At 39.9% G+C, this 24,926-nt stretch overlaps 1 protein-coding gene across 1 annotated transcript; it reads left to right on the top strand.

The window, feature by feature from the left end:
* The first annotated feature begins 132 nt into the window (after positions 1-132).
* On the top strand, positions 133-16,633 carry dok1b (docking protein 1b). Its single transcript, XM_040141317.1, has 5 exons — positions 133-487; positions 11,892-12,215; positions 13,002-13,101; positions 13,226-13,398; positions 14,144-16,633. The coding sequence occupies exons 1-5, from the start codon at positions 431-433 to the stop codon at positions 15,572-15,574; spliced, it is 2,085 nt and encodes a 694-aa protein (XP_039997251.1). The 5' UTR covers positions 133-430; the 3' UTR covers positions 15,575-16,633.
* Positions 16,634-24,926: the final 8,293 nt, after the last annotated feature.

Here is a 24,926-nt window from a genome sequence, read left to right as displayed (position 1 = left end):
TTCTTTGTGGACTGATGCCACCCTAACTCCCTAACAAATCGCAATCGACTTGCGCTGAACCACCTTAACGGGGCCTTTGTTGTGAAAGCCACAACCGGAAGCTTTATGTTATGTGTGAAGTGTGACTTTCCCCCCACCAAACCTACAGGAGGACTGAGAGGCGACAGACAGGCGACCTGCTGACAACACTTAGACACTGTCGAACTTTGTCGGGACCACCCAACCACTGTTTGGACCCTCTGTTTTTCCACCATGACACCGTCAACTGTGGCACCCCGTCGCGACAGACGCGTTTTAACGGCCGGCGAGCGGAAGTGAGAGAAGGGGAAGTTGTTAGGGGATAGGGGAGAAATAAACCCACCCAAAAAGTGATTTTCTTGTTCGAATTTCGCCTTTCTGGAGGAAGGGGGACCCTGGAGTGTTTGTGGGCATGGACACCCACGTTAAGGAGGGACAACTTTATGTGCAGCATCAAAAGTTTGGAAAGGTAAGTCCAAGGGGGAAAAAACGGTTGTGGCGTTGACAGAATTGCCCCGAACGAAAAATAACTAACCAGTGACCCCATAATAAACCTGTTGGGGATCCTATGTAACATTGAGATTATAAGCAGGCACAGAAATATAACAACAATTTTATAAACCGGCAATATATGAGGAACTGAAGCTCTCGAAGGTCAATGAAAACTGGTTTAGACAAACAAGAGGTCTCTGTAGGAATATTGCAGACATACCACAGGAAGCCATGTACAGCAGTAAAGTGTGATTAAGCCACTTTAAGGTCACCGGTGCCCATCATGAACAGTTTAAGTCCTTATAAAAGTGCAAAAGCGATGTCAAAGGCGACAAAAATAAAAAAGTTTCTACAGGAAAATTATAGGAATGCTAAAATAGTACTATATGAGATGAATAAAACCTGTAATATATCAGTTTAGGTAAAGATAGAGGCACTACAAATCCTCATAGCAGTATCATGTGTAGGTGTTGCATGATTTTCTTTTGTCAGGGAGATGGAAGTGTCCCAGTAAACCTTGAAAATGTCTTGAGGTCACAAATAATCAGCTATTCCCATTTGTAAACCCTAAAGGACCTTTTTATGGCAGTAGGTACAGTGACAGACCAGTCACTGTGCCTACCACCTTCAAAGAATAATCTACTATAGATGCAGGGAGAGGAAGTTATCAAAGTGCCTCACTGATCTAGCCTTGTTTTGATGTGGTGGTTCGGAGTAAACCTGCTGTGCATCAGTATGTATGTGACTGAGTGCTCGTGTCAGTGTGTTTATTAGCTGGTAAAACCCTGGTGCACTTCAGTAAGTATAAAAATACATGAAACCAAAGTGGACTAAAGCACTTCTCTTAAAGTAAGTGGGGACAGGGAGACAGAGAGGATGGTTTGGGAGTTATTGTTGGTGTGTGTGTGTGTGTGTGTGTGTGTGTGTGTGTGTGTGTGTGTGTGTGTGTGTGTGTGTGTGTGTGTGTGAGCGACCTAGTGACACTTCCCTTCATTAGAGTAGCTAATAAAGCTGGATGATGAAAGCAGTTATATTTTTATCACCGCTGCAAGATGACTTTCCACAATAAACAGATTGCAAAAGGCTACAAAACGAGAACAGTAGATTCACAGAGCTGGAAAGTTGAGACAACGGAGAAACAGATCTTTTTCACAAAAGTGGCAGACATGTTTCCACTTTGTCTTAGCTGCATACGCAGCTGTTCAAACCTTTGCAAATGCTGTCAACTAACCACCTTTATGTCACCTCTGACTCCGTTTGATCGCTTATTTTAGTATAGGAGATCACATTGCAGGACTAGACACTGTTAAATGTCAGTGATAACACCTGTGTGTGTGTGTGTGTCTGTGTGTTTGTGTCAGTGCTTGGCCTCCATGCAACCTTGCGTTTGGTATCAGAGCACCGCTGGATAAGTACTAATTTACCCTTTCACATTTGTAAGGAGGGTCTTTGTCTCTCCGTCTCTATCGGGTCATATGACATGGACCAACAAAACATTCTGGCCCTGTTTCCTGCCCTGTAATCACCACTCCACAATAGATATTCATTCTCCCAAAACAAAGTTTCAGTGTCTATGGTAAACTGTTTATAATAGAAAATGAACAAACTAAACCTCTGCATTTTCAAAAGTAATGCTGTCTTTGCACAAGAGAACAAAAGTTCCGAGATGTGGATAAAAACGCATCAGAGCAGAAATGATAGAACAGGAAGCTGAGGGTTTGTAGATCTTAAAGTTTTGAAACTGTTGTGAGGTTTGTATGGTGAATTATGCAATTGTCAGCAGTGTCAGTGGACATACACACTTACACATAAAGGTTCGTTCCCACATGCATGGTCAGAAAATGTGGCTCAAGAGTGTAGTGGCAGCATCTGACCAAGGATTCTGTTCCTGAATGCTGTTTTATGACACATCAAGTAATTGCCATTACAAACTGAATACAGCAGGCTGTTAGGATGTAAACCACCAAGCCGCCTCTGTGTTTATACTGAGGTTTTACAGTATGTATAAGATTTTTGTATCTACAGTCCATACAGAAAGTTAGTAAACTGTCTCTAGTAATGATGAAATGATTAGTTAAGTAATTGAATTTGGTTTAAATTTAATTCATAATCAATTTAGATAGTTTTTTTCTTATGCCCCCCCTTTGGAAGCTCACTGCCCAACTTAGGAACCACTGCATGAAGTGATTGACATAAAAATCAACTGACAACAATATGAAAAATTGTTATAATCATAAAATATCTAAAATAATCTATTAAAAATGCACAGCATTTATAGGTTTCAGCTTCTACAATTTTCAGATTTGCAGCATTTATTCTATTTTATATCAGTATAAACTGAATCCCTTTGGTTTTTTGGTTTTTTTAACTCTGGTTTAGACAAACTAATCATTTGGAAGATAACATTTTGGAACTTGCAGCGGACACATGTCCCTAAAAAATGTATGCATTATTGATAAAAATGGACAGATTCTCATTTAAAAAAAAAATATTTTTGGTCGTTTATGTCGTAATTTGGTGAGAGCTTACAGTGTTGACAGGAAATGAGGGGAGAACCTCTGCAACCTTAGTTGTAAGTCTTTATCTGCACTTAGTAATTCCACGATAATTACACTTCGTACACTAATATGTTCATTGTAAGTAGTCATCAATTGTCTTTCTTTCATTCAAACTTAGTATTAGATTAAAAGATTAGATTAGATCAAAATGTATGCGTCAGATGCCGCCACATCCTGACTGCCCCTAGTATGGGTCAAGAAAGCACCAGATCCTACATCTCCCATAATGCAACTCCACATCGTCTTCAATCGGACCATCCCCGCCTCCTAAATGTCCACTCCTTTCAAACTCCATGTGTTAATTTTGTTGTTGTACTTTTTCTTAAAAAAAAAAAAAAAAAAATAAAAGGTCATCTTTTTAAAATTGTGAAAAGCACCCTCAGAGCCACGTAAGACATTATAAAACCGTTTTAACAGGCTGTGAGTAGTACTCCTCATAAACAATGAGCAAACTGACCTTCATGTGCAAAAGTGGCGAAGTGGCCCTTTAACCAAACACTAGAGAAATTTGAAAAATTAAAAGCATTTTCACCACAGTGCCCCAGACTCCTCTCAAACACTCCTGCTGGACACAGACCAAAACACACTCGCTGCCTCTCCTGAAGTTCGACAAACACTGCATTGCGCCGGTATTCATAAAATCCAAAGCCCGACACATCTGTCATGCTCTGTCTCGGCCAATCAGACTGACATCTGAACAATGTCACTGTGTAAAGCATGACAAATATTTGCGGTGATGTGGATGCTGGGCTGCTTTCTGAACTGCAGGTGAAACGTTTATGAATACATTAAATGTGGTTATATACTGTAGGCTAGGAGCTAAATGAGAGAGTCCTACCCTTTTCTGCTGTTGTAATTACAGCTTTTACATTTGTAGCTGTCATTTGATTTCATCTTGTGGCTCAAAGGTGCAGTAGAGCGTTGTAATTGTGGGCAAGGTTTAGTGGGGAAACCTCTGTTTGTACATGCATCTGCTTGTCTGCCACACATATTCAGATCCAAGATGCTCGGACCTGCAGTTTGTAGTTTACCTGCACCCTGCAGCTACAAAAAGCTTTTAGTCCGATGTTGGCACTGGTGCTGTATGGTAATGGTACCGTAGATGATCCCTTATCAGCACTAAAGACAACTTCAGCTGGGAACTAGCTGCCACTTGGACAGACGGGGTGTTTCAGGATAAAGTAGTTTTACACACCCCGAGGCTGCTGGATTTATACGACGGTGTTTCAGGTCTAAAGCAATAACTGCCTAATGGATTAATGAGATTGGGTCTCAGAGCTTCTCCTCTCTTTGTTTCTTCAAAACAGACTGTACTGCAGACTCTAAATCATATTTCTCAGAAAAGAAACACCAAATCATTTGTAGTACGAAGAACGAAGTATTTACAAATTAGTAACTTTGATGTGGGAAAGTGTAAAATTCTTCGTGTATACTCTGCAGTAGACGTATTTTCAGAGTGGAAGGAAGAGTGATGTGATAATGTAATTCGGTGATACTAAGTGGAAAGGAACGATTAAGTTCTTAGTTATTGAGTTCTTAGTCATAGCGATTGTAATACCAATCATTCATTTTCAATTGTAGGGCTCTTTCCATAGTCGGATTTTATTTACTTTTTTCCCCTCATGTGAGTTACCATGAGTTAATCTAACTTTGAACCTTACTCTCTTCACAATGACAGTAATAATTCACCTCCTCATAATTGTACTAATAAGTTCTGTTCAGACAAAATTGTCGCTGAGGCCTGAATACATGAGTATACTTTCTGTGGTGTTGGTGATGTAATTGTAGAGAAACGAAGAAAAAGAAGTTAACTGTAGAGTGGAAACTGTAACCGAGGCTGCTTTACAACAAGACTATTGGCGGACACGGAGAACAATCAGTCCTATCGTGAGCGTCTCTTTGGGGGCTATAGGCTGATTTTCTGGTGTGGTATGCTGGACGGATAATGAACCATTTTATAATTTCACAAGCCAATCTTTTTGATCTCAGTGCAGGGCTGGTCACTCTCCTCCAAGTCAGTGCAGACATTCGCACATTTCAATAGTGCTGGTTATCATTTAGATTTTATTGATTGTGTTTCCCATACTGCTTATCATTTCCTGTTCTTATCAAACCTGATTTACATTTCTGGCATATTATTCAAGCAAGAAAAGAAACTAGAATATGTGGAAAGCAAAACCACCCCTTTCCAGCGGACCGTCAGAAAAGTCGAATTAAATGATAAATTTTGTGCTGAATTAGTATCTTGTCAGGCACAAATTGAGTGTTCGCTGTTGAACTATTACACCATACTGTTCGAAACGCTTCATTATGGTTGACAGACTTCCTCCATTACATGCAATTATTTCCAGACAGAAGTTACATTTTGCCGTGTCATGACTGTCTTTTGACAAGCTTAGCCTTACTTTTGAGTGCTAGCTCTGGTGAGCCACACTGTAAACACTATACAGTAAGTGTTGACTATATGCATGTAAAACTGCAGATAAATAAGGAAATACCTTTTTTCTGATTTGGGTGAATTATTCCTTTGAAGTAAAAGCCCATTCTTTTTCTCTGCAGTTGACAGTAAACACTTGTTCTAATTAAGATGGATTACAGTCTATATATTTAACATAATGGACAGTTAGAATGTTATGTTGCCTAAACAGGCTCTTTTATGCTCTTAGTTCAATGAGAACAGCTTTCTCTAGCCTTTGCTTGCAGGTAGAGTTGAAATGAGTTGATCAATTAGTTGAACCATAGAAAATTAATTGGCAACAAATTTGATCATTAATTAATCATTTAAGCCATTTTTATGCAAAACTTCCAAAAATTCACTGGTTCCTGCTTCTCAGATGTTAATATTTGTTGTTTATTTAGTCTAAACCGCATATCTGTGCGTTTAGGACTGTTAACAAACAATATATTTTGAAATGATTTAACAAAAACACAATAAGAAAATCAATCAAAATCCAATCATCAGCAATCAGCTGTGCGGTAGTTTGGGTTTAACTCAGAATGTAACACAGGTTCCAGTCTCCCACATTTTGACCAACTTATGGACAACATTATCCCCAAGCCGTAGTTAGATGTTGATATTTGGTTGAATGTAGGTGGGGACGTCAGGTGACCAAATTCAATGTCAGGACAACGTTTAATACCAACGTCAGTTTGAGGGAGAATACTGATGACAGCTGACATTGATATTTTGTTGGTTTTAAAAATGTGTCACTGTGTGACACTGTGTGTCAATGTGTCACTTAGCCCAGGTGCAACATGTGCACCTGGGCTAAGTGACACATGGAATCTGTTTTGGAGAGGTTTGATAAATTTAGGAATATTTAGTTTAGTTTCACGATTGTTTCATTCATACTTGAGCTTGGTTTTTCTCAGTTTTGGTTCACTAGTTTCAGATAGTCAAAAAAACAATGTAAAAGCTACTAAGTGTACTTTTTACTATGCTCCACTCAACTCTACTCTTCACAGCTTTCTATTTCTGTCCGCTGTGGGAGTCCTGACATGTTTGAAAGATTTATTTTCTAGACACAGCAGAGCACTGAGGTTAGGGCAGCAGACATCTGCTCAAAGCAGTTGTCTACCCATCTTCCAATAACACACAGACACACCCACTCTTCCCCCTCATTCCATCTCTCCTTCACTTAAATACACATTTCACACACATACATGACACATACACAGTCATACAGCGTTTCTGTTTTCCTTAACTCTCCCTTTAACACATTAATGAGAGCACACACAGTCTGATGCACAAACATACTTTTACTCACACACACACACACACGAACACCCACACACACACACACAGATAATCGCACATAGTGCTCCTGCATGTGCCATTGAGGTTTCTTTGTGGCCAGTGGGAACATAGTTGGGTGGTTTGGTTAAACAGATAGAGGTTTCTGTGTTTGAGCAGTGACAGTGTGGATAAATGTATCTGTCAGAAATGCTGCATGCGAACACATAGATACATATTGTAATATTATAATAATTAAAATTACAGGAGCTGGAATGACTTAAGCCCCTACAACAACTGTTGAAGGGTGAATTCACAAGACGTGCTGCACTGTCATGCTGTATATCTCATGTCAATATACTGATATGTCTTAGTATTTTTAAGAGAAAACTAATGAAACCCAAAGAGAAAAGTCAAATTCTGTGTCTAATTTAATCCTATTCTGAAATACGTAACAGTATCTACAACAGTGTCTCAAATGAATACAATGGTAAATGCATGCAAAGTGAAAACGTGATGTATATCATGAACAAATGAAACTGCTGACTGGCCAGTGAAAAACAACTTTGACGACACTGACAGAATTAGTATCGTCGTTGTTTATATAAAACGATTTCAAAGGAAAACAAAACCATCTCTATGTCATCTTCAGTGTTAAAAGACAGGAAGAACAAATCTAGCTAGCCTGAAGGCCATTTGTTTGTTTTTTTTTGAAAAACTTATTGATACAAACAAATCAACAAAATTGTTTGGCATTTGTTGACTTCTATGAAAGGATTATTTTATTCTTCCTTTCGCTCAAACTTCACAGGAATTTACTTGCTTTTTTTTAAAAATTTTTTTTATACATATCGACCTCACACTTCAAATGCACTTTCAAATTCAGAATGATGCAAGATGGACATCATTTCTTGCACTTGCATTCATTCTGCATTATATAAAACTTCCAAGGTTATAAAAAAATATTTAAGTGAGCCATAGTGTGTGACACTTGCTCAAGGGCACTCAACTTCAATATAAATGCATTTAACTTCTTATAGTAGCCCTAATGCAGCTGATGCTGACAGTCAGTCACAAAAAAAAATGGTTAAAAAAGGAAAAACATGAAGTGTCATAATGAATTTAAAGCACTGTTGATCCTTCTATCATTCTTGTAGCTTTTTTGCTTTTCTTAAAAATTTCAGTTTTTTAGATGCAAAAGTCAACGTATAAGTCAACATGACAGTGACCCTGAAGGCCGTGTATTGTTTTGGCAGTGAAAAGGAGAAACACTAGCACACACATGCGCTTGTTTCACAGCTAATTCTGTAATGTTCATGAACAGGCAGGACATCAGTGAGGAAGTTTCTCTCCCTCTCTCTGTCAGGATCTGTTTTGCATAATTTCCACTCAGTGTATTAGTGGATGATAACGGTCTGTTGCCTTATATGGAGCAGCAGTTTCACACACACACACACACACACACACACACGTACTTCTATCTTTGTTAGGACACTCATTGACATAATGCATTGCCTAACCCCTTACCCTAACCCCCACCCTAACCTAAACCTAAAACCAAGTCAGCCCTCAAACAGCCATTTGAAGGTGTGTCAGAAAGTGATGACTGGCCAAAATGTCTTCACCCAGTTAAGGTATATAGCTTAAACTGAGCCTCAAAAACATAGAAATACAAGTAAACACACACAGATATGCACAGGCACACACACACACATAAGGACCATATTGCAACAGGCGTTGATATTTCACACCCTGTTCATGTATACTGCACAATTTTGCATGTGCATTGACCGAATAGAGTCTGTATGTGTGTGTGTGTTTGTGTGCACTCACGCACAGCAACAGATGGCCCAGAACGGACCAAGGGAAAATTAAAAACAATACAAACAGATTCACATACACATATGTACATACACACAAACACTGAGACACACCTGGACACAGAAGAAGGAAGCAAAGCGAATCCCGGGTGATGACAATCCCACGCATTTCCTGTCCTTTCTGGCAGTTGGTGCATGTGAGTTAGAAATTTATGAAACCGGCATTCATGCATGTATGAACTTCTGTTCTTGTAATTTCTTGTCAATTCTGCTCATGCAATAACTGTGACAAGTACAAGTGTCAGCTCAGCTTTGCAGCTTATTAAGAAATGAGTTTTAAATATGTGATTGTGCAGCATATAGGCCCTGTGGCTACAGCTGTATCGGGCCCATCATGCAAATACCATAATTACACCTTTAAACTGACTCAAGATCTTCAGCTGTTTTCATGCTGTGAATGATAGTAGCGAGCTGGTGTGTTGTTAGAGTTCATCTGATACCAGAACACAATAATGGAAAGTAAATATGTACATTTATTTATGAACTGTCCAGTGCTTCAATAATATAAAAATAGTAAGTTTTAAGGCACTTGTACTTTACTTGAGTATTTTAATTTGATGCAAGATTGTTCTTCAGTTCCATTATATTTCAGAACTAAATATCCACTATTGATTCCTGAAGTAAAAGATCTAAAATCTGCCTCTACCGCTGACAAGGCCAATGTTTGCTGTTAGAGCAGCATCGGCAGGCTAAAATAATCAGCAGATATGCAAATACAAATTGCAATACATTTTTTTATATAGAATGTAGGATTATACGTTTATAAGAATTTAATTCCAAATTGCGGTTAACTGTTTAGGATTTAGTATCATTATCACGGTTTAATCTTTAATCATAAAGTTTATGGGTCGTTTTCACAGAAGACATGTTGACATGTTACAGAGGCCACCAACAAATATCTATATTGATATCAGCCCTACAAGTCACGCATCTATTGGGCTGTAGTTAGTTACTGTTACACTGGACACCGAGTCCTATGAGCTGCTTGAAGGTCATTTTTTTTACATCATCCGGTACATTTTCAGACATACTGGATGATGTTTTTTCTTAAAGGGTATTTGATTAGGGAGAACTTGAGGAGCTGTAAGTATACTGTTTCTTCTCCGTTAGCTGGATTTTCAAACTGCTGACCTTCCTGTCACAAGTTTAGCTCTCTGACTGTCAGGCAGCTTCTGCATCGCTCAGTGAATGTAGGGGAAACCACAAACACACACACACACAAACACACTTTGTGGAGAAATGTAGCTGAGATGAGGCATAGTGTGATGTTGGACAGCAAAACACACACACACACACACACACACACACACACACACACACACACATGTGCAGAGGGTACTAGGGGTGACAGGGACTTCCCAACTAAGTTCAGTTCTGGTGTCTCATACAGTTTTACCATGATCACATGTAAACTAGGTTCTTTAGTGATTGCACATAATCTCACATGTAGTGTGTCATCATGTCCATTGTTAGCTCAAAACATCTGGAGTCTAAAATCACATTTGCTGCGCGTCTTATTGTTCAGCATTGTGTGTCATGTTGTTTGGTCATGTCCTTGTTTGTTCCCTGTAGAGGAAGAGATCATTGTTAGTTGTTGTTCCCAGGGAGAAACAATGCCCCCGTCACCTAGTTTGGACCAGGTCAGATTTGTAACCTTTTAGGGACCGAGTCACACTTAAACAAAATCAAAAATATGTCGGGTTATTTATTACTTGGAAGTGGCAGAGAACATAGGTATGTCATTTAACCTGTAATCCTGAGGTATATCTGATTTGGATTTATCAGAATCAGATCATTTGAATTTATCCTTTAGAATCCTGAATATAATATTTTGTAATTACTCAAGAGTGGTGTAATTTTGAGGTTATTTTTGGTCTTGGGTGCAGATCTTTTCTTTTTTGAGTATCAGTTGTTGTACTTAACTTTTACTCATTTGGATTTAAAAAAAAAAAAAAAAAAATGAAACCAGACCAGTACGTTTTGATTTTTGGGGGAAATGGTTCTTTACATTGTGAGCAGTTATGACTAATGCTGTAACTGTGGTCCACTGCTGCTGTTTGAATGTAGAAGAAACAATGGTGTGTGCAACAGATCTGAGTCAAACTGCAGATTTATCACCACATGCCTCCTACATTAAGCCTCAGTCAGCAGAGTGGAGTAGAGGCAAGAGAAAAACCCGGAAAATCATTTTGACTCACATCTTCTGTGGGCTTCAAACATTAACATTTTCTCTTGTCTCTTAATCCATTTTTGATTACTTGTGGCTAACTGAATTTTACTTTTGCCCTGTTGCTGTCTGAACAAAACACATGCAAAATGTTTTCCCATCCCAGACAGATGTGAACAGGACGGGTGTGTGCTGAAAAAACAAAAAACAAAACAAAACATATTTTCTGTTTTCATCCTTTGCTTTTTCCTGTCATCTTCTTTTAGCCTTCCCTCAGTTTTTTCTACTTTCAGTTTTAGTTTAAATTCAGAAATAGAGTTGTTACACAGAATGCTGGTATGCAGATCTCCCGACGGAACAAAAATGTTTTGCTTGTTGTTGTAGTACACATAACAAAAATAAATATATAGAAAATAAAAGATCCAGAAAAGTTCAAAAGAAACGAAACAGAGGACAACATTACAGATTATGCACTTCAAAATGAAAATTAAAAAATATCTAGAGTTAAAAAATAATATAAATAAGCAAACAAACAGACACAACAAGAAAGAAAATCAATACGGCAAAATAGGTCAAATGTTCACACATTTTAATCTCTTATATATAAATCTTCATTTCTGGATCATCAACTAAAAAAAATTCTAAAAAGAAATTATATTAAAAATTGATATTAAAGCAGCATTAATTCTTTTTTTTGCCCATATGATTCCTTATAAAGTTGATATAGTGGACATGTTAGCAAAAAGTTGCCTATTTACACATCATGCAGTCTAACATTAACATTCAATTGGAGTAGTGTTTCTGCCCATCTGAAAAAAAGTCCAATATTTACCCTTTTTTTTTAACTTCTGTTTTTGGTCTCCAACTCCTGAGGGAAATGTCTGCAAGCATGTCCAGCTAGTTGCCATTTGTGTTGCACACAAATGACAACTATTGACAACTATTGACAACTATTGACAACTAGTGACACTATTCACATTACACATATACTTTTGAAGCAATGTTAATATTTTCGCCACTAATATTTCTTTTTCACTTATTAGAAATGGAAGAAGAACTGGTTTGTCCTGTACCCTGCCAGCCAAAATGGCATTGCCCGCCTCGAATTCTACGACTCACCCTCGGGCGGAGGGGGCAGTGCCGGTGGAGGCTCAGGAAGCGGGTCCAATGAGAAAACCAGGAAGCTGGACAAGAAGATCATCCGCTTGTCTGAGTGCATTTCCATCTTACCAGCGCTGACGGAGAGCTGTCCCAAAGAAAACATGGCAGCATTCTGTGTGGAAACCAATGACAAGACTCATGTGTTTGCTGCAGAGAAGAACGCCGCCAAGGAATGGATGGATACCATGTGTGACATTGCATTTCAGGTATCTCTACACTTTTCCTCTCCCTAAACTTTCAGGTATGCAGAGGTGCGTTTCATACAAGCAGGGTGACCAGTGAAATAATGTGTTTGCTTTAGGAGATAGTGTTTGCAGTTAGTGACTAAGATATGGGTGGATGTGTGGTTTTTTTTTAAAGTTCATGCTTCCTCTGTTTTAAATGTGTTTGTCTTTTGCTCTATTTACAAAATATTTTTGTGCACTCCCTGTCTCTGCTCTGTGTTTTATTTTTTTGGTCTATTTAAATAATGAAAGAAAATATTCTTATTTAGGTAGGAAAAAACTGAAGAACTATTGCCTTACATTTAGTTTTCAACTGGGATTGCAGTTTAATTCTCTTTGTTTGCATGTGTATATCAGTCTTCCAAAATTTCCCACATGCCCCTGGAGTGCCTGTGCAGGCCTCAACTTCTATTGTGTGCGCGTACACACACATACACATGAACACAACACATATTTGCAGAGAGGAAGCCAGAGGGAGTTTCCAGGAGGAAGACTCCATCCGCTTCGTTCTGAATTGCACACACAGCCTCTCTAACTCTTTATTCTTTTTCTCTTTCTCTTACTATCTCTCTTTTGGGTCTACTTTGACCTTTTAGTGTTTATACTTGAAAGCTCCCAGTTTCTTTAGCTCTCCTCTAAGCTGGAGAGCAAACTCCTGCATGTAATGTTAAAAAAAATACTATTTTTTTTTTTTTTTTTTTTTACTACTAATACTAATTCTTTCTCAGCTTGCTGATTGTCAGTGTCTCTGTGTGCCTGTATTCACAGGGAGGAGGTGGCAGCAGCACCACTACTGCTGTGGACTCTAATGGACGACCCCAGGACCTGCAGATGTCTGAAAACCTCATCTACTACTCCAGAGAGGAAGGTAAGGACACAATTTAATAAGGACATAGTTTTAAGATCTCAAGAAAATGTTGCAGTACAGATCGTTTGGAAGTAAGAGGATTTAAGTTAACCTAAGCAAAACCACATTTCCCATCTCCTTGCAGTGAATGAGTTCTGGGTGAGCATTCAGCGCACTGAGGCGTCGGAGCGCTGCGGACTGGCGGGTAGCTACTGGCTGAAAGCCGAAAGTGATGTCTTGATCTTGAAGGAGCCAAAGACCAAGAGGAAGGTGCTGGTGTGGCCTTACAAGCTGCTGAGGAGATACGGGAGAGACCGGGTGGGTGCCTGATGCACAGAAAAACCCTGTGCTGATGAGAAATGACAAAATGTCTCTTCGGGGATCAGAAATGGTTGATCTCCGACACCTGATAAGTACAGGCAGAGTAGATTTGGTTTGTTAAATTTAAGCCCAGACTGCAATGACTGATAATAGTTAGGAAGTGCTCAAAATATTTTTGGTATCGGTGTGTGTACATGTGGTCAGAGCCTTGATGTCAGAGAGATATATCATTACAGTCTGTGGTTGTTTTTGGGCCACTTTGGTGCCTCAAGCTAGGATTGAAAAGTGACTGATGACCTTTAAAGAGTATGTCAATTTATCTGCATATGATGTTTGTTAATGCGTGTGTCAAGACTGATACTAATTCTGATGATATGCACAGACAAGATAAAAATAAGATGCAACTTTTTTTATCCGTATGCGTGTATAGAATGGAATTCAACAGTAAGTGAAGCTTTCAAACAAAACAATAGATGGACCTAGAAAACTGAAAAGTAAAGTTCAGTGAAAAGAACAAAGCAAGCATTTTAGTGCCGAGAAAGATGATTAATGACAATCACTGGAAAAGGGTGCAGGAACTTCTATGACTAGCTTCCATGACTTCAGCCCATTTTGGCATTTCAGGCACCTCTGTCTGTTTTTATTTAGTCACATGAACTTGGACACATATTGAACACTGTTGACCTTCCCCCATTTTGTCTATTTTATCTATTTCCTTTTCTTTGTTTCCTTTGTACTTTAGGTTATGTTTTCGTTTGAGGCGGGTCGGCGCTGTGACTCGGGCCCAGGTAACTTCACCTTCGAGACCAAGCAAGGCAATGAGATCTTCATGCTGGTGGACCAGGCCATCCAGTCGCAGAAAGCTCTGGCTGAGGAGCGCCACCTCAGCTGCCCCCTCAACTTCGACCCAGACTGCCCCGTGTTGCTGCAGCACATGCGCAACACTGGTGGCATCACAGGAAGTGGTGACAGCAGCAGCTGCAGCAGTCGGGAGGCAGATGGCGATTCAGGTGGCAGCAAACCGGGGTCTGCTGACGGTGTGCTGGGGAAGAGAGAGGGGGGAGACGGAGGAGGAGGAGGAGGAGGAGGAGGAAGAGGGCAAGGAGGTGGAGCAGCAGGAGGACTTAAAGGCAGGAGTTTACCAGAACCACCCGCCATGTTGGGGGTTTTGGGAGGAGGAGGGACCCCTCCGCGGTCTCCCAGAGGGCAGTCGGCAGCAAAAGGTCTTTCTTCAGCTGATGAACATGCAGGTCTTTATTCTGAACCAGCTGACTCGGTCCGCCTGCCTCTGCACAGCGCTGACTGCCTCTACTCCGACCCGGTGGACAGCATCAAGGGCCAGAACCAAACCAGCAACGCATCCACCCCTCCAGTGCCCACCCCACGCCTCCGACCAGTAGGAGACGAGGCCTCAGCCGCTGGTGTCCAAGGAGATCAGCACCACGGAGGCACCAACCACAGGAAGCCACCAGACCTGTACTCACATGTGTACGACCAGATCAGCATGGAGCTGAACCAGAAAACAAGCGCTCTGAGTCTGAATGGGGCTCCAGGGGGAGGAAGAGGGGGAGGAAGAGGGTTGAACAATAACAGGCGACCACCAGGAGGCCAAGCAGAGGGGGCTTCCTCACCTCCTGCTCCACCTCCGGAGCACATATATGATGAACCGGAGGGATGCGCCAAAGGAAGCGCGACCATGCCAGCCAGTTTAGGGATGAGCATTTACAATGAGGCCTGGTTGGAGCCCCACAGCCAGAAGAGACAGGAAGAGGTGTCGGCCCCATCAGGACTGGAGGGGAATTACAGCACCCCCACCCATGGAAAACCCTCAGAGTCCCACAGACACTCTCCTCCACAGCTTGGCCTGGGCCGTGGCACGCCGCATCCTCTGGCTCTGAGGGGGCCCAAACCGATCACCGCTCCCAAACCTGGCAGGGGCATTTTCGGTCGGAAGGAGCCTGTGCCACTGCCCCCTGGGAAACATGGAGGTCCTGGAAGTAATGTGAACAACAACAACAACATTTGGGGTGGAGGAGGAGAAGGAGGGGGGAGGGAGCTCTACAGCAAAGTTTCTAAACAGAAGCCTCTGCCATCGAATGTGTGGTATAGCCAGCACCACCAGGCGCCGCTTAGATCACCAGATATCATCTATGACAACTTGGGAGATATTTGACATCTTTATTCTACATTGACTGAAATGAAATGTTTATCCCTTTTTTTAAAAAGAGGAAAGATGCTAAAAGAGAAAAGATGATGCTAAAAAACAAATTTTGGTCAATACCTTTATTCTTGCAGCTTTTGTAAGGACTTAAGGACATTTTTTCATTTCACGTTTCTTCCATCTGTGGACTGGAATAATTATTTGAGAGTCGATTCAATGGGAGTGGATTAGCTCACAGCTATGAGAAAACCACATTATGGATGCATTTGGTGCAGCTATGGTAGGGCCACCCTCTGCGTGTGTGTGTGTTTGAGAAAGAGAGAGAGTGAGTGTTTGCATGGTCAAACCCATAATTTCTGTACCAAGCCACAGTGTGGTTGGAGCCAGGCACTTCACTTGAACACACACACAGAAACCGCATGGATTTGCCAAAAGGAGCTCGGCCTACAGGCTTCACTTTAACAAGCTGAGAGAGCGGCTTGGCTCCTCTTTTATAAAAAGTCTGCCATGCTTATGAAGTGACTGGGAAACATGTTTTTGCACTGCTGCTTTTCTATTTCTCTGCAATATGAGACAATGTGACTATGAGGAGTTATTGGTTGGAGTATCTATTGGTGGCTAGAACTTGACCAAAACAAACTCAACTTTTTCTGTTTCGTTTTACTGGACTTGATAATTATCATAACTCCCATCCAAACGAGGATGTATAACATTTTCAGCCCAGGACACTAATATGCGACATGGTTTGCATCTTAGGATCCGCTAAATGGAAAAACATTGTTGTTACTGTTTTGGACGAAGCATGATAAGGTGGGCGTTTAAGACCCCATCTGGGTCTTGGAAAAAGACATACATGGCTCTTAAAAGGGGCTATAGGGTCACATGGATTTACAGTGGCAACTTCCTGCACAAGATAATATTATTTGAATCCTATATGTTTCTATGTACAGATAAACTAAAAATCTAACTAATCAGTCCCCCGCAAAGTGTCAGTATGTGTGTATGTGTGACAAACAGCTGTGCTGTCTGTAAATATATAAAATAAAACTAATAATAAGAACTCCCCTAATGTTGCATCACTACTTCCCCTCTGTCTGTTTGTCTTGAGCCAATCAGACACAGTTTTGTGTGTTTAAAAGACTTTTCTGTTCTGGACCAAACGGGTCAGTAAAACAGCCTGACCTCATCCTCCACTTCCCTCCCTCTGCCACGCTCTGTTTTTGTTGTTTCAGTCGGTTTCCAACCACTTAATCACACCGTTAAAGTTGAGCCTCAAAAATGAAACAAAGACTTTCTTTCTTACTTACTTCGTCTTTCTTGCTTCATTTCTCCCTCTCTGCGCTAATTCTGTTGTTAGGTTGCTGTGGTGACAGTCAATGGCGGCTGGTTTGTGTCAGACACGCTGTGCATTTTAACTGCAGAGAGACACCGTTAAGGGAGGGCAGGAATACAAGATGGAAAGAGCAGACAAAAAAGAGAAGATAGAAGGAAAAAACAACTGACATGTTGAAGAATGCAGCAGAAAAAGGGGAACATGTGGGTGAATATCCTGAGCTGAGGATGATGAATGAGAAAGGAAAGGGACTTAAAGAAAGAGAAACAGAAGAAAAAGATACTGACATGATGAATGCTTGTTAGATGAACCTGTCTGTGTCTGGTTGGCTAACAAACAGGTACAGACTGTTCCCTTCACTACTGCTGCGGCTCTTTATCCCCGTCATCCCTATTTATCCCTCTCTTTTTTTTCTGTCTTTATTTCCCCACTTGCTGCTGGAGTACTTCCTGGGCAAGAAACTTCTCTTGAAGTAACTGAACTGCGTCACAGCTTCCCCTGTTCTTTCAGACAGAGTAGGGGAAGAAAAATCATGAGAAAAAAAGCAACGACAAACTTCTGTCTTTCCCCTTAAACTCCAGTTGAACTCATTGAAAAAACATACGCATGGTGGGGAAAGGGAACACACACACACACACACACACACACACACACACACACACACACATTCAGCACATTCACGCTGTCAACATTTGCGTCTTTATATGGTTCAACACTTCCTTGTCGAATTATCCAAAACAAGCTGTTTACACTGTTACAGTCAGTCTATGTGTGTTTGTGTGTGCCTATGACTTTGGCCATATTCTGGTCATAAAGTGAAGCGCACATGGCTATAAGAGTGAAATTTAGATTGTGATTACTTATTCAGTGGCTGCTACTGTGCCTTACCTAAAGGGACTTCTGTTCGGTTCTGCTTTAAGAAATGATAATTCAGCAAAAACTCTCTAATTTGAGAGTTTTTGTGTCTGATAATGGTTTAAATGCTTTCAGTAGATTTTCGGTTTTAAATACCACTTTAATCAATCATTGGCGTCATATATTGACTGATTAGAACTTATGTGGTGTAGCCTTTCAAACTTGTAGTGGTTCAGATCTTATTCCTGTGTTACCAAATGCTGCTCTTTGGTTTGTCACCTCCTCTCCTTCCTTCCTCACATTTTTCTCCTCGTCCGCTTTGACCTTTTACGCATCTGCAGAACAGTTCAAACGACTGCCTGATGAATGCTACAGACAAGTGTACGTGTGATAATGTATAAAAGGGCCAGTTGCTGTCAAGTTTGTTAGGCTTATGGCACCAGGGTGGGTATTTCAGTGTGCGAAATGAATGAATGCATTGCACCACTGTGTGTGCATTCCTGTGTAATTGTGTGTGTGCACTCAATTTTGGTAGCCTCATACTGAAAGCATATAAGAGACCTCACTTCATAGTTTCAGATCAACCTCTGTGAGTTTTCTCAGGTTTTGGAGAAATCTTACGTCAGTAGGAAGTCCCTTAAGGTTTTGCTGCAGAAGACAAAAGTTATCATCAGTGGATTAAAAAAGTCCTCCTGATTAGTTTTGAATAAGGAAAAAAGAAAAAAGGAGAGACAAAAGCCACTTTGGTACAGATAGATACACTGACTTTCAAATGACAGTGACAACTCAACTTATATGTGTGTTTGTGTGTGTGTGTGGCTGGCTGTTTCTTGCCAGATGACTATCTTTGGCCAGCCAGCTGTATCTGCAGGTTTGAGGTCTCTGCATTTTTGCATGTCTGCATGCAGATGTCACAAACACATCTTCGACTATTAATTCTTCTTGTTCTCTTCCTGTTGTCTACCCTGCCTATCCCCAACATTTTATGACTGTTCTTCCTATCAAGGTCTCTTGTTCGGTCTCCTTTTTAAAGACTTACTGACAGAGAACGGGATCAGTCCATCAACAAGAGGCACTGAAAGTAGGCATCAAACAAACAGGTGAATCTTGTGGAGGCTGGACTGTTTTTACATGCTGGGAAAAAAAATCCCCAGAATTTTTAAAAGATTAAAAGCCTTCACATCATTACTGTCTGTTATGACAGAAAACAAAGCTAATTTTAGTGGTGGCACTATTGCATGCAAAGCTAAGGAGATTTGTGATTGGATGCAGATGGTCAAATTTGCGCTAATGACTCGAAGTGAAAATGCACATTGCTTTTTGTCTAAATGCACCTTTAGTCCTGCCTTATTTGATTTTTTGGCCACTTGCAGCAGATGTAAACACAGCCCTTAGAAAGTTGATAAGGCAACACAACATGTTAACACACTTGTCTCTTTACATATACAGCCAACACAAGAGTAGGATTAACAATTTGAAATGTTTGGCCATACGTCAAATGTCAGTTCTTTTAGCTCTATTTTGGTCTTCACCCACTCCTGAGGAAAATAACTGTCTCTTTAGCTGCGAAAATGTGCCATTATGTTCACCAGCTAGTCGCTAACTTTATCTATTTGCCATTTGGTGCCAGGCAGGTAGTGTACAGTGTATTTATCCTATTTGATATCATGGGAAGGTGTATAAATAGCACGCCACTTTTAAGGACATTTCGCGCTATGCATTTTAAGCGTTTTGCATGTCATTTAAGCCCGTTCTACTTCCGGTTAGGATTAGGGGTTAGTCAGCAGAAAAATGTGCAGTGATAACATGCAAAATGACTTCAAAAATTGGTGTGTTACACATATGCCACTAGGTAATACCAGGCTATGTATATCGGAGCTTTTTGTTAAAAACAGCTGCCTGCTGCTGCTGGAAATAAGGAGAGTGGTGAGACAGAAGAAGACAGTAAAGTTGCAGGCCCAAACATCAAAACAATGAGCTGTAAGATACTAAAACGCTCTGCAGAGCTGACGGAAACTGTAGTTAGTTGATAATTCTCTGAGGGTTCATCACTATAGGTGACACCTTTCACATTATACATAGTCATTTGATACATTGTTAATATAAAAATATTTTTAATGTAAACCCAGTCTGTTTAACTGTAGAAAACTCAGTTGACAAATTGATCAGGCTAAGATTCCAAATAACTTTGTAATGATTACCAGTAAATATAAAAAAATCAAGATATTTGTCAGTGCTATTACTTGAAATTTCTAAACCTGAAAACTTAGAAAATTGTTTTCAATGCAGACTATGCAGATATGTTGAGACTCGGCCTGCTTCTAATCTTGTGAAAATTTCACACCTGTCAGCTGCTCTTCTTAAAATAAATCGTGGTACGCAGTTCCTCAATCTGTTAAATATGAGAGGCCTTTCTCTTGAGCATATCTGTTGAGGGTTTGTGCGTTCTGCCTTCAGAAACACCTTAAACTCTAGTCTTTGATTCAACAGACCACCAGCTTTTATTTTTAGCTCTGCGTTGGCAAACCCATTCAGTTATGTGTCTGAGAGTTTCATTCACTCTTTCTTGGCTCTCAGCACGAACTAAAGGAAATGGCAGTTTCTCATTCAGTTTCTTGCTCTATTGCCTCGAAAATAAAAGGAATGCCTATGCAAAACTCAGAGGAATATGTGTATGAAGGTGAAGAGTGACGATCAAGTGAGTGACAACAGCGTATTGTGCTATGCAAAATGTGCACAAAAATGTTTTAAGACAATAACAGGCAAGTTTTCACAGACCAAATTAAGTTTTTAATTCCATACTTATTAGTGTTTAATTTCCAAGCCAGATTTGGCGATTGGAGCTGTTTTTTTGTGTGATTTATGTTTATGATTTTGTATGAGACATGAAAATAAGCAAATCAGATTTCAAGACTTTTCTACTCTTTCTGGACTAGCGTGGGAATAGAGACCTTTCAGATTTCTGTCAGTAGGATTATAATTCAGGTCCAGCAGCCTTCTGACTTCACCTCCTCACTTCCTCCTCACAAAGATGCATTTCCTCTTTCTGTTCTTACTCAGAGCTGCTTGTGAGAGAGTGGCTTATTCTCTGCCTGTAACCTATATATGAATTGTGACTCTTGTGCTGGCGTGCTCCTGCTCTGTTCTTCTCTGTGTATAGTACTAGAGTCCTGTGGCCTGTGACGATAATTACAGGAAAGAGACAGTATATGACAGTTACAAGACGGATAGAGAGTCCGACAACGTTTTTTTCTTTCTGCAGCAAAGAAGGAAATGGAACATTGAGAATAAAGCAGGAAGTCAGAACACTAATATTATCCCGACTCAGATATAGACACCAGTGAGACATACAAGAAATATTATTGCACTTTTTAGACAGGCAGACCAAAAAAGTTCTTTTTTTGAGGTCAGAATGGAAAAAAACTTTCTGAAACCCCAAAATATTTTAGTAAACTGCATCAAATTCTAGAAGTTTCAAGAAACAGAAAGCCAAGAAATCTATGTATAAAAATACAAAGAGCCTATTAGCCAAAGTGTCTTATTCATGCTGAATGAGATATATAGACATGTATTCTCTGTCTCCAAAATGAGACAAAATGGTGCAGTGAAAGGTCATTTCTACATCCGCAGGACACAATGAATCAAGGCTTAAAAAAGCAGGAGACAAACTGTTTCCTGTACAGCGGTGAGTGATCAGTCTATACTAAACAATGATACATCTTATAAATGTTATGGTTTTAGTTGTGTACTCTGCTGTGCGTTTTTTCTGAAAATGAGTCTCATCAAGCCCCAGCACCAGGCGAAACTAATTGCGCAGGTGTTTAATTTTTGATCAGGAGTTACTTTTTCCCCCCAGATTTTCTGCTGATTATTAATTCATTAAAAAAAAGTTAAAAAAAAAAAAAAGTTTTAAGTTTTTCTTGCTGTATAATCACATCTAATTCATCCATTTTAACACATAAATTAGTTTAACTACTGATATGGTATGTCTACACAGCAGCATTTTTCAGTTGTCCATCTTGCGCCGAAGACAGAACAGATTCGCTCCTCCACAGGCCATGTAACAGCTTGCATTTCTTAGTTGTGCCTAAACCCCCGTAAGCATGACCCGAAACTTATTTTTATGCTTCAAGGCTATTTTCCTGCGTTTTATACAGGTAACTAAAGTGACTGTGTCCTGGGCTCTGAGCGCTTCCGAAGTGTGGGTTCACCAACAACTCAATACCGTGCTTGAAAGCATCCTGTGTGGACACACATGGATCACTGGAGCTGCTGCTGCTCTGCTAATGTGCTGCGCACATTATGCCCTCGGTGTAGACACGGTAATACTGTTAAGCAAAGTAGCACACTGCATTAAAAACATGACAAGGATATTAATCACATGGAGATGGACACCTGCTGACACTAATGCCATTTCTAAAGTCAGGAAGGGCACACCAGAGAATAGGTGCTGGTCATAGCAATGACATATTGAAGAGAAGATGATTAAGCGCCAATCACTTTATTACTGGCCTTTTGACCACACTTGGGCTTTCTCAAATTTGCCTCGAGATGCAATTTCTACCATTTTGCAAGCAAAAAACACAAGTTCCATATATCATTTGGCAATGTATAAAGATGACGTTTCACTGTGGAGAAGCTGCACTGTATGTGTCAATGCAGGACTGGACTATACCCTCCTGTTATCGGCCTTATAGAATATGATATTCATCATTTCTTCAATTATCAGAATTGTTATTTTGTCTGATACTATGTTGGCTAATTGACATTGTGATGTTTAGTCAACATTGGGTTTTGGTCATCATACCTCACAACTAGAATGTCGTTATTCTATGTCAAGATAGTTATGGAATGAGACGTTTAGAAGTGTGGGGTTCTTAACAACACAATTTAAAACCAACAACATATTATCATCAGCTGTCATCAGTATTATACGTCAAATTCACATTGGCAGTAAACGTTGACACTGAATTTTGGTCACCCGATGTCCCTACCTACATTCATATACTGGGGTTAGTGTATATAAATATAAATATAAATATATATATATATATATACATATATATATATACATATATATATATATATACACACACACACATATATATATATATATATATATACACATATATATACACACACACACACACACACACACATATATATATATATATATATATACATATATATATATACATATACATATATGTGTATGTATGTATGTATATATATATATACATACATATATGTGTATGTATGTATGTAGAACTTACAAGATCCTGAAATCAAACAACAGCTGAAATATAACCAACTTATATGAATTTACAGAGGGAACAAATGACATAAATTCATGTTATTTTCCTTTGTACAGTAAACGGTAGTTTCAACAGTAAATTAGATTAAACAGTCAACACACACAACATGAAAGCTGAACAGGAACATGAGTGAGTCGACACTGAGGTAAGATTGTTTGTCATGAAAACATCAATGAACAAAGAACTTTCCTAGAAAGGAACGGCTCTAGATCAAAAAGTTGCCAAAACCTAAAAAATCTCCTTAGTAATGCAATACTCTGTCAGATTCAACTCCCAATGAATTTGCAAACAAAAACAATCACACTTTTGTTACTGTATGTCATATTCCATCAGTCTCTTAAAGTTGTGACATTTAATGAGGAGTGTGTCTGATAGCGTTCAGGTCAAACAGAGGAACTTTGGCTTCGACCTTTTTGGGGATAGAAGCTGCTGTTGTTCCATCTGAACAAATTTATGAATTTCAAACACGTTGACTCAACTTGAGCTCGTGAGGATTAAAAAGAAAGTACTGAGTGAGGGAGAAAGGGGAAAGGACAGAGAGAGAGAAGTGGGTAAAATGTCAGTGGGTAGTTTTGGATGTCCAGTTGAATTTTCTTCAGAGACAAAAGCATCCTTGTGGTTGTAATTCGTGAATGCGGAAGTCTTGTAACTTGTAACAACGTCATGAAGTCATTTGCCACTGGGTAGTCCCTAATGTTATATGGTTCAACAAGGGGGTGGAATGGCGGGAGACTGATTAAGCCCATGTGTAAGTGTGTGTGGATGACGAAGCTCCTTGACGAGGAATAAATTAGTAATAGTGACGATGTATGTGTTCAATGACTAATATCTACGTAAGAGCATGAATCAATGACTATATGTGTGTAAATGTTGTGCAGAATTCAACCAATGATGCCACTGCATGAACTGGAATTGACCCTTCCACGCACACAGAAAGGCACGCGCGCACACACACACAATGGAAATTTCTTTCTTCATTGCAAAGTTTTCGTGTTCCTTATTTTACAGAAAATACTGGACGTTTTTTTTTTTTTGTTATCAGTTTTATTTTGTCTCTGTTTCTTCCATCCACCCCCATCTCGCTGCCTTTCAACCCCCAGAGTGAGAACTTGCTGTGGGGGTGAAGGAGAGCAGAGAGGCCCCTCTGTCCGCTGCTTTATTCTCTGTCTCATTAAAACAGTGAAGCTGTGTTCCGACTGGGACTTAAGGGCAAAATGGAATAGGAATGTGCATATATGTGTGTTTGCTTATATGTCATTATAGTATTATAGCTTCAGTATGTGTGCTTTATTATGCCTCAGTTGTATTTTTGGAACTGGTTTCTTTCTGTTTTGAGTTTTTGTGTTATACTGTGTGTGTTAATGTGCATTGTGACATGCAGACAATGCCTTTTATACATCCATCAGCTTTTAATCTCCCTCTGATCTCCCACACCAACCACCTTTTGTCTTTTGTTCTTTCTTATTACTTTCCGTTCCTTCCCTATTTTTTGACACTTCCAGGCTTCCATTGTCTCGCTGTTTCCCTTCTTTTCATCTTTTCGCCTGCCTTTTCATTATGGTGTGTGATTTTTAAGTTTTGCTGCCTCAGCAATCTAAAGATGGCTGTGAGTTGAAACGCACACACGCACACATTTTCACACACACACAGACTTGTTCAATTCACATCGAGCCAAAGATGGCAGAGAGTGGAAACTTTCCTTTCTAGCGCGTGCACACTCGCGCCCACGCACACACACTCGCACACTCGCACATACACACACACACACACACACACACACACACACACACACACACACACACACACACACACACACACACACACACACACACACACACAAAATTTAAGGCTGAATTTAAGG

Source organism: Xiphias gladius, chromosome 12 (genome assembly GCF_016859285.1).
Source record: "Xiphias gladius isolate SHS-SW01 ecotype Sanya breed wild chromosome 12, ASM1685928v1, whole genome shotgun sequence".
NCBI classification, from domain to species: domain Eukaryota; kingdom Metazoa; phylum Chordata; class Actinopteri; order Istiophoriformes; family Xiphiidae; genus Xiphias; species Xiphias gladius.
This window is presented reverse-complemented; position numbering and strand designations above follow the sequence as displayed.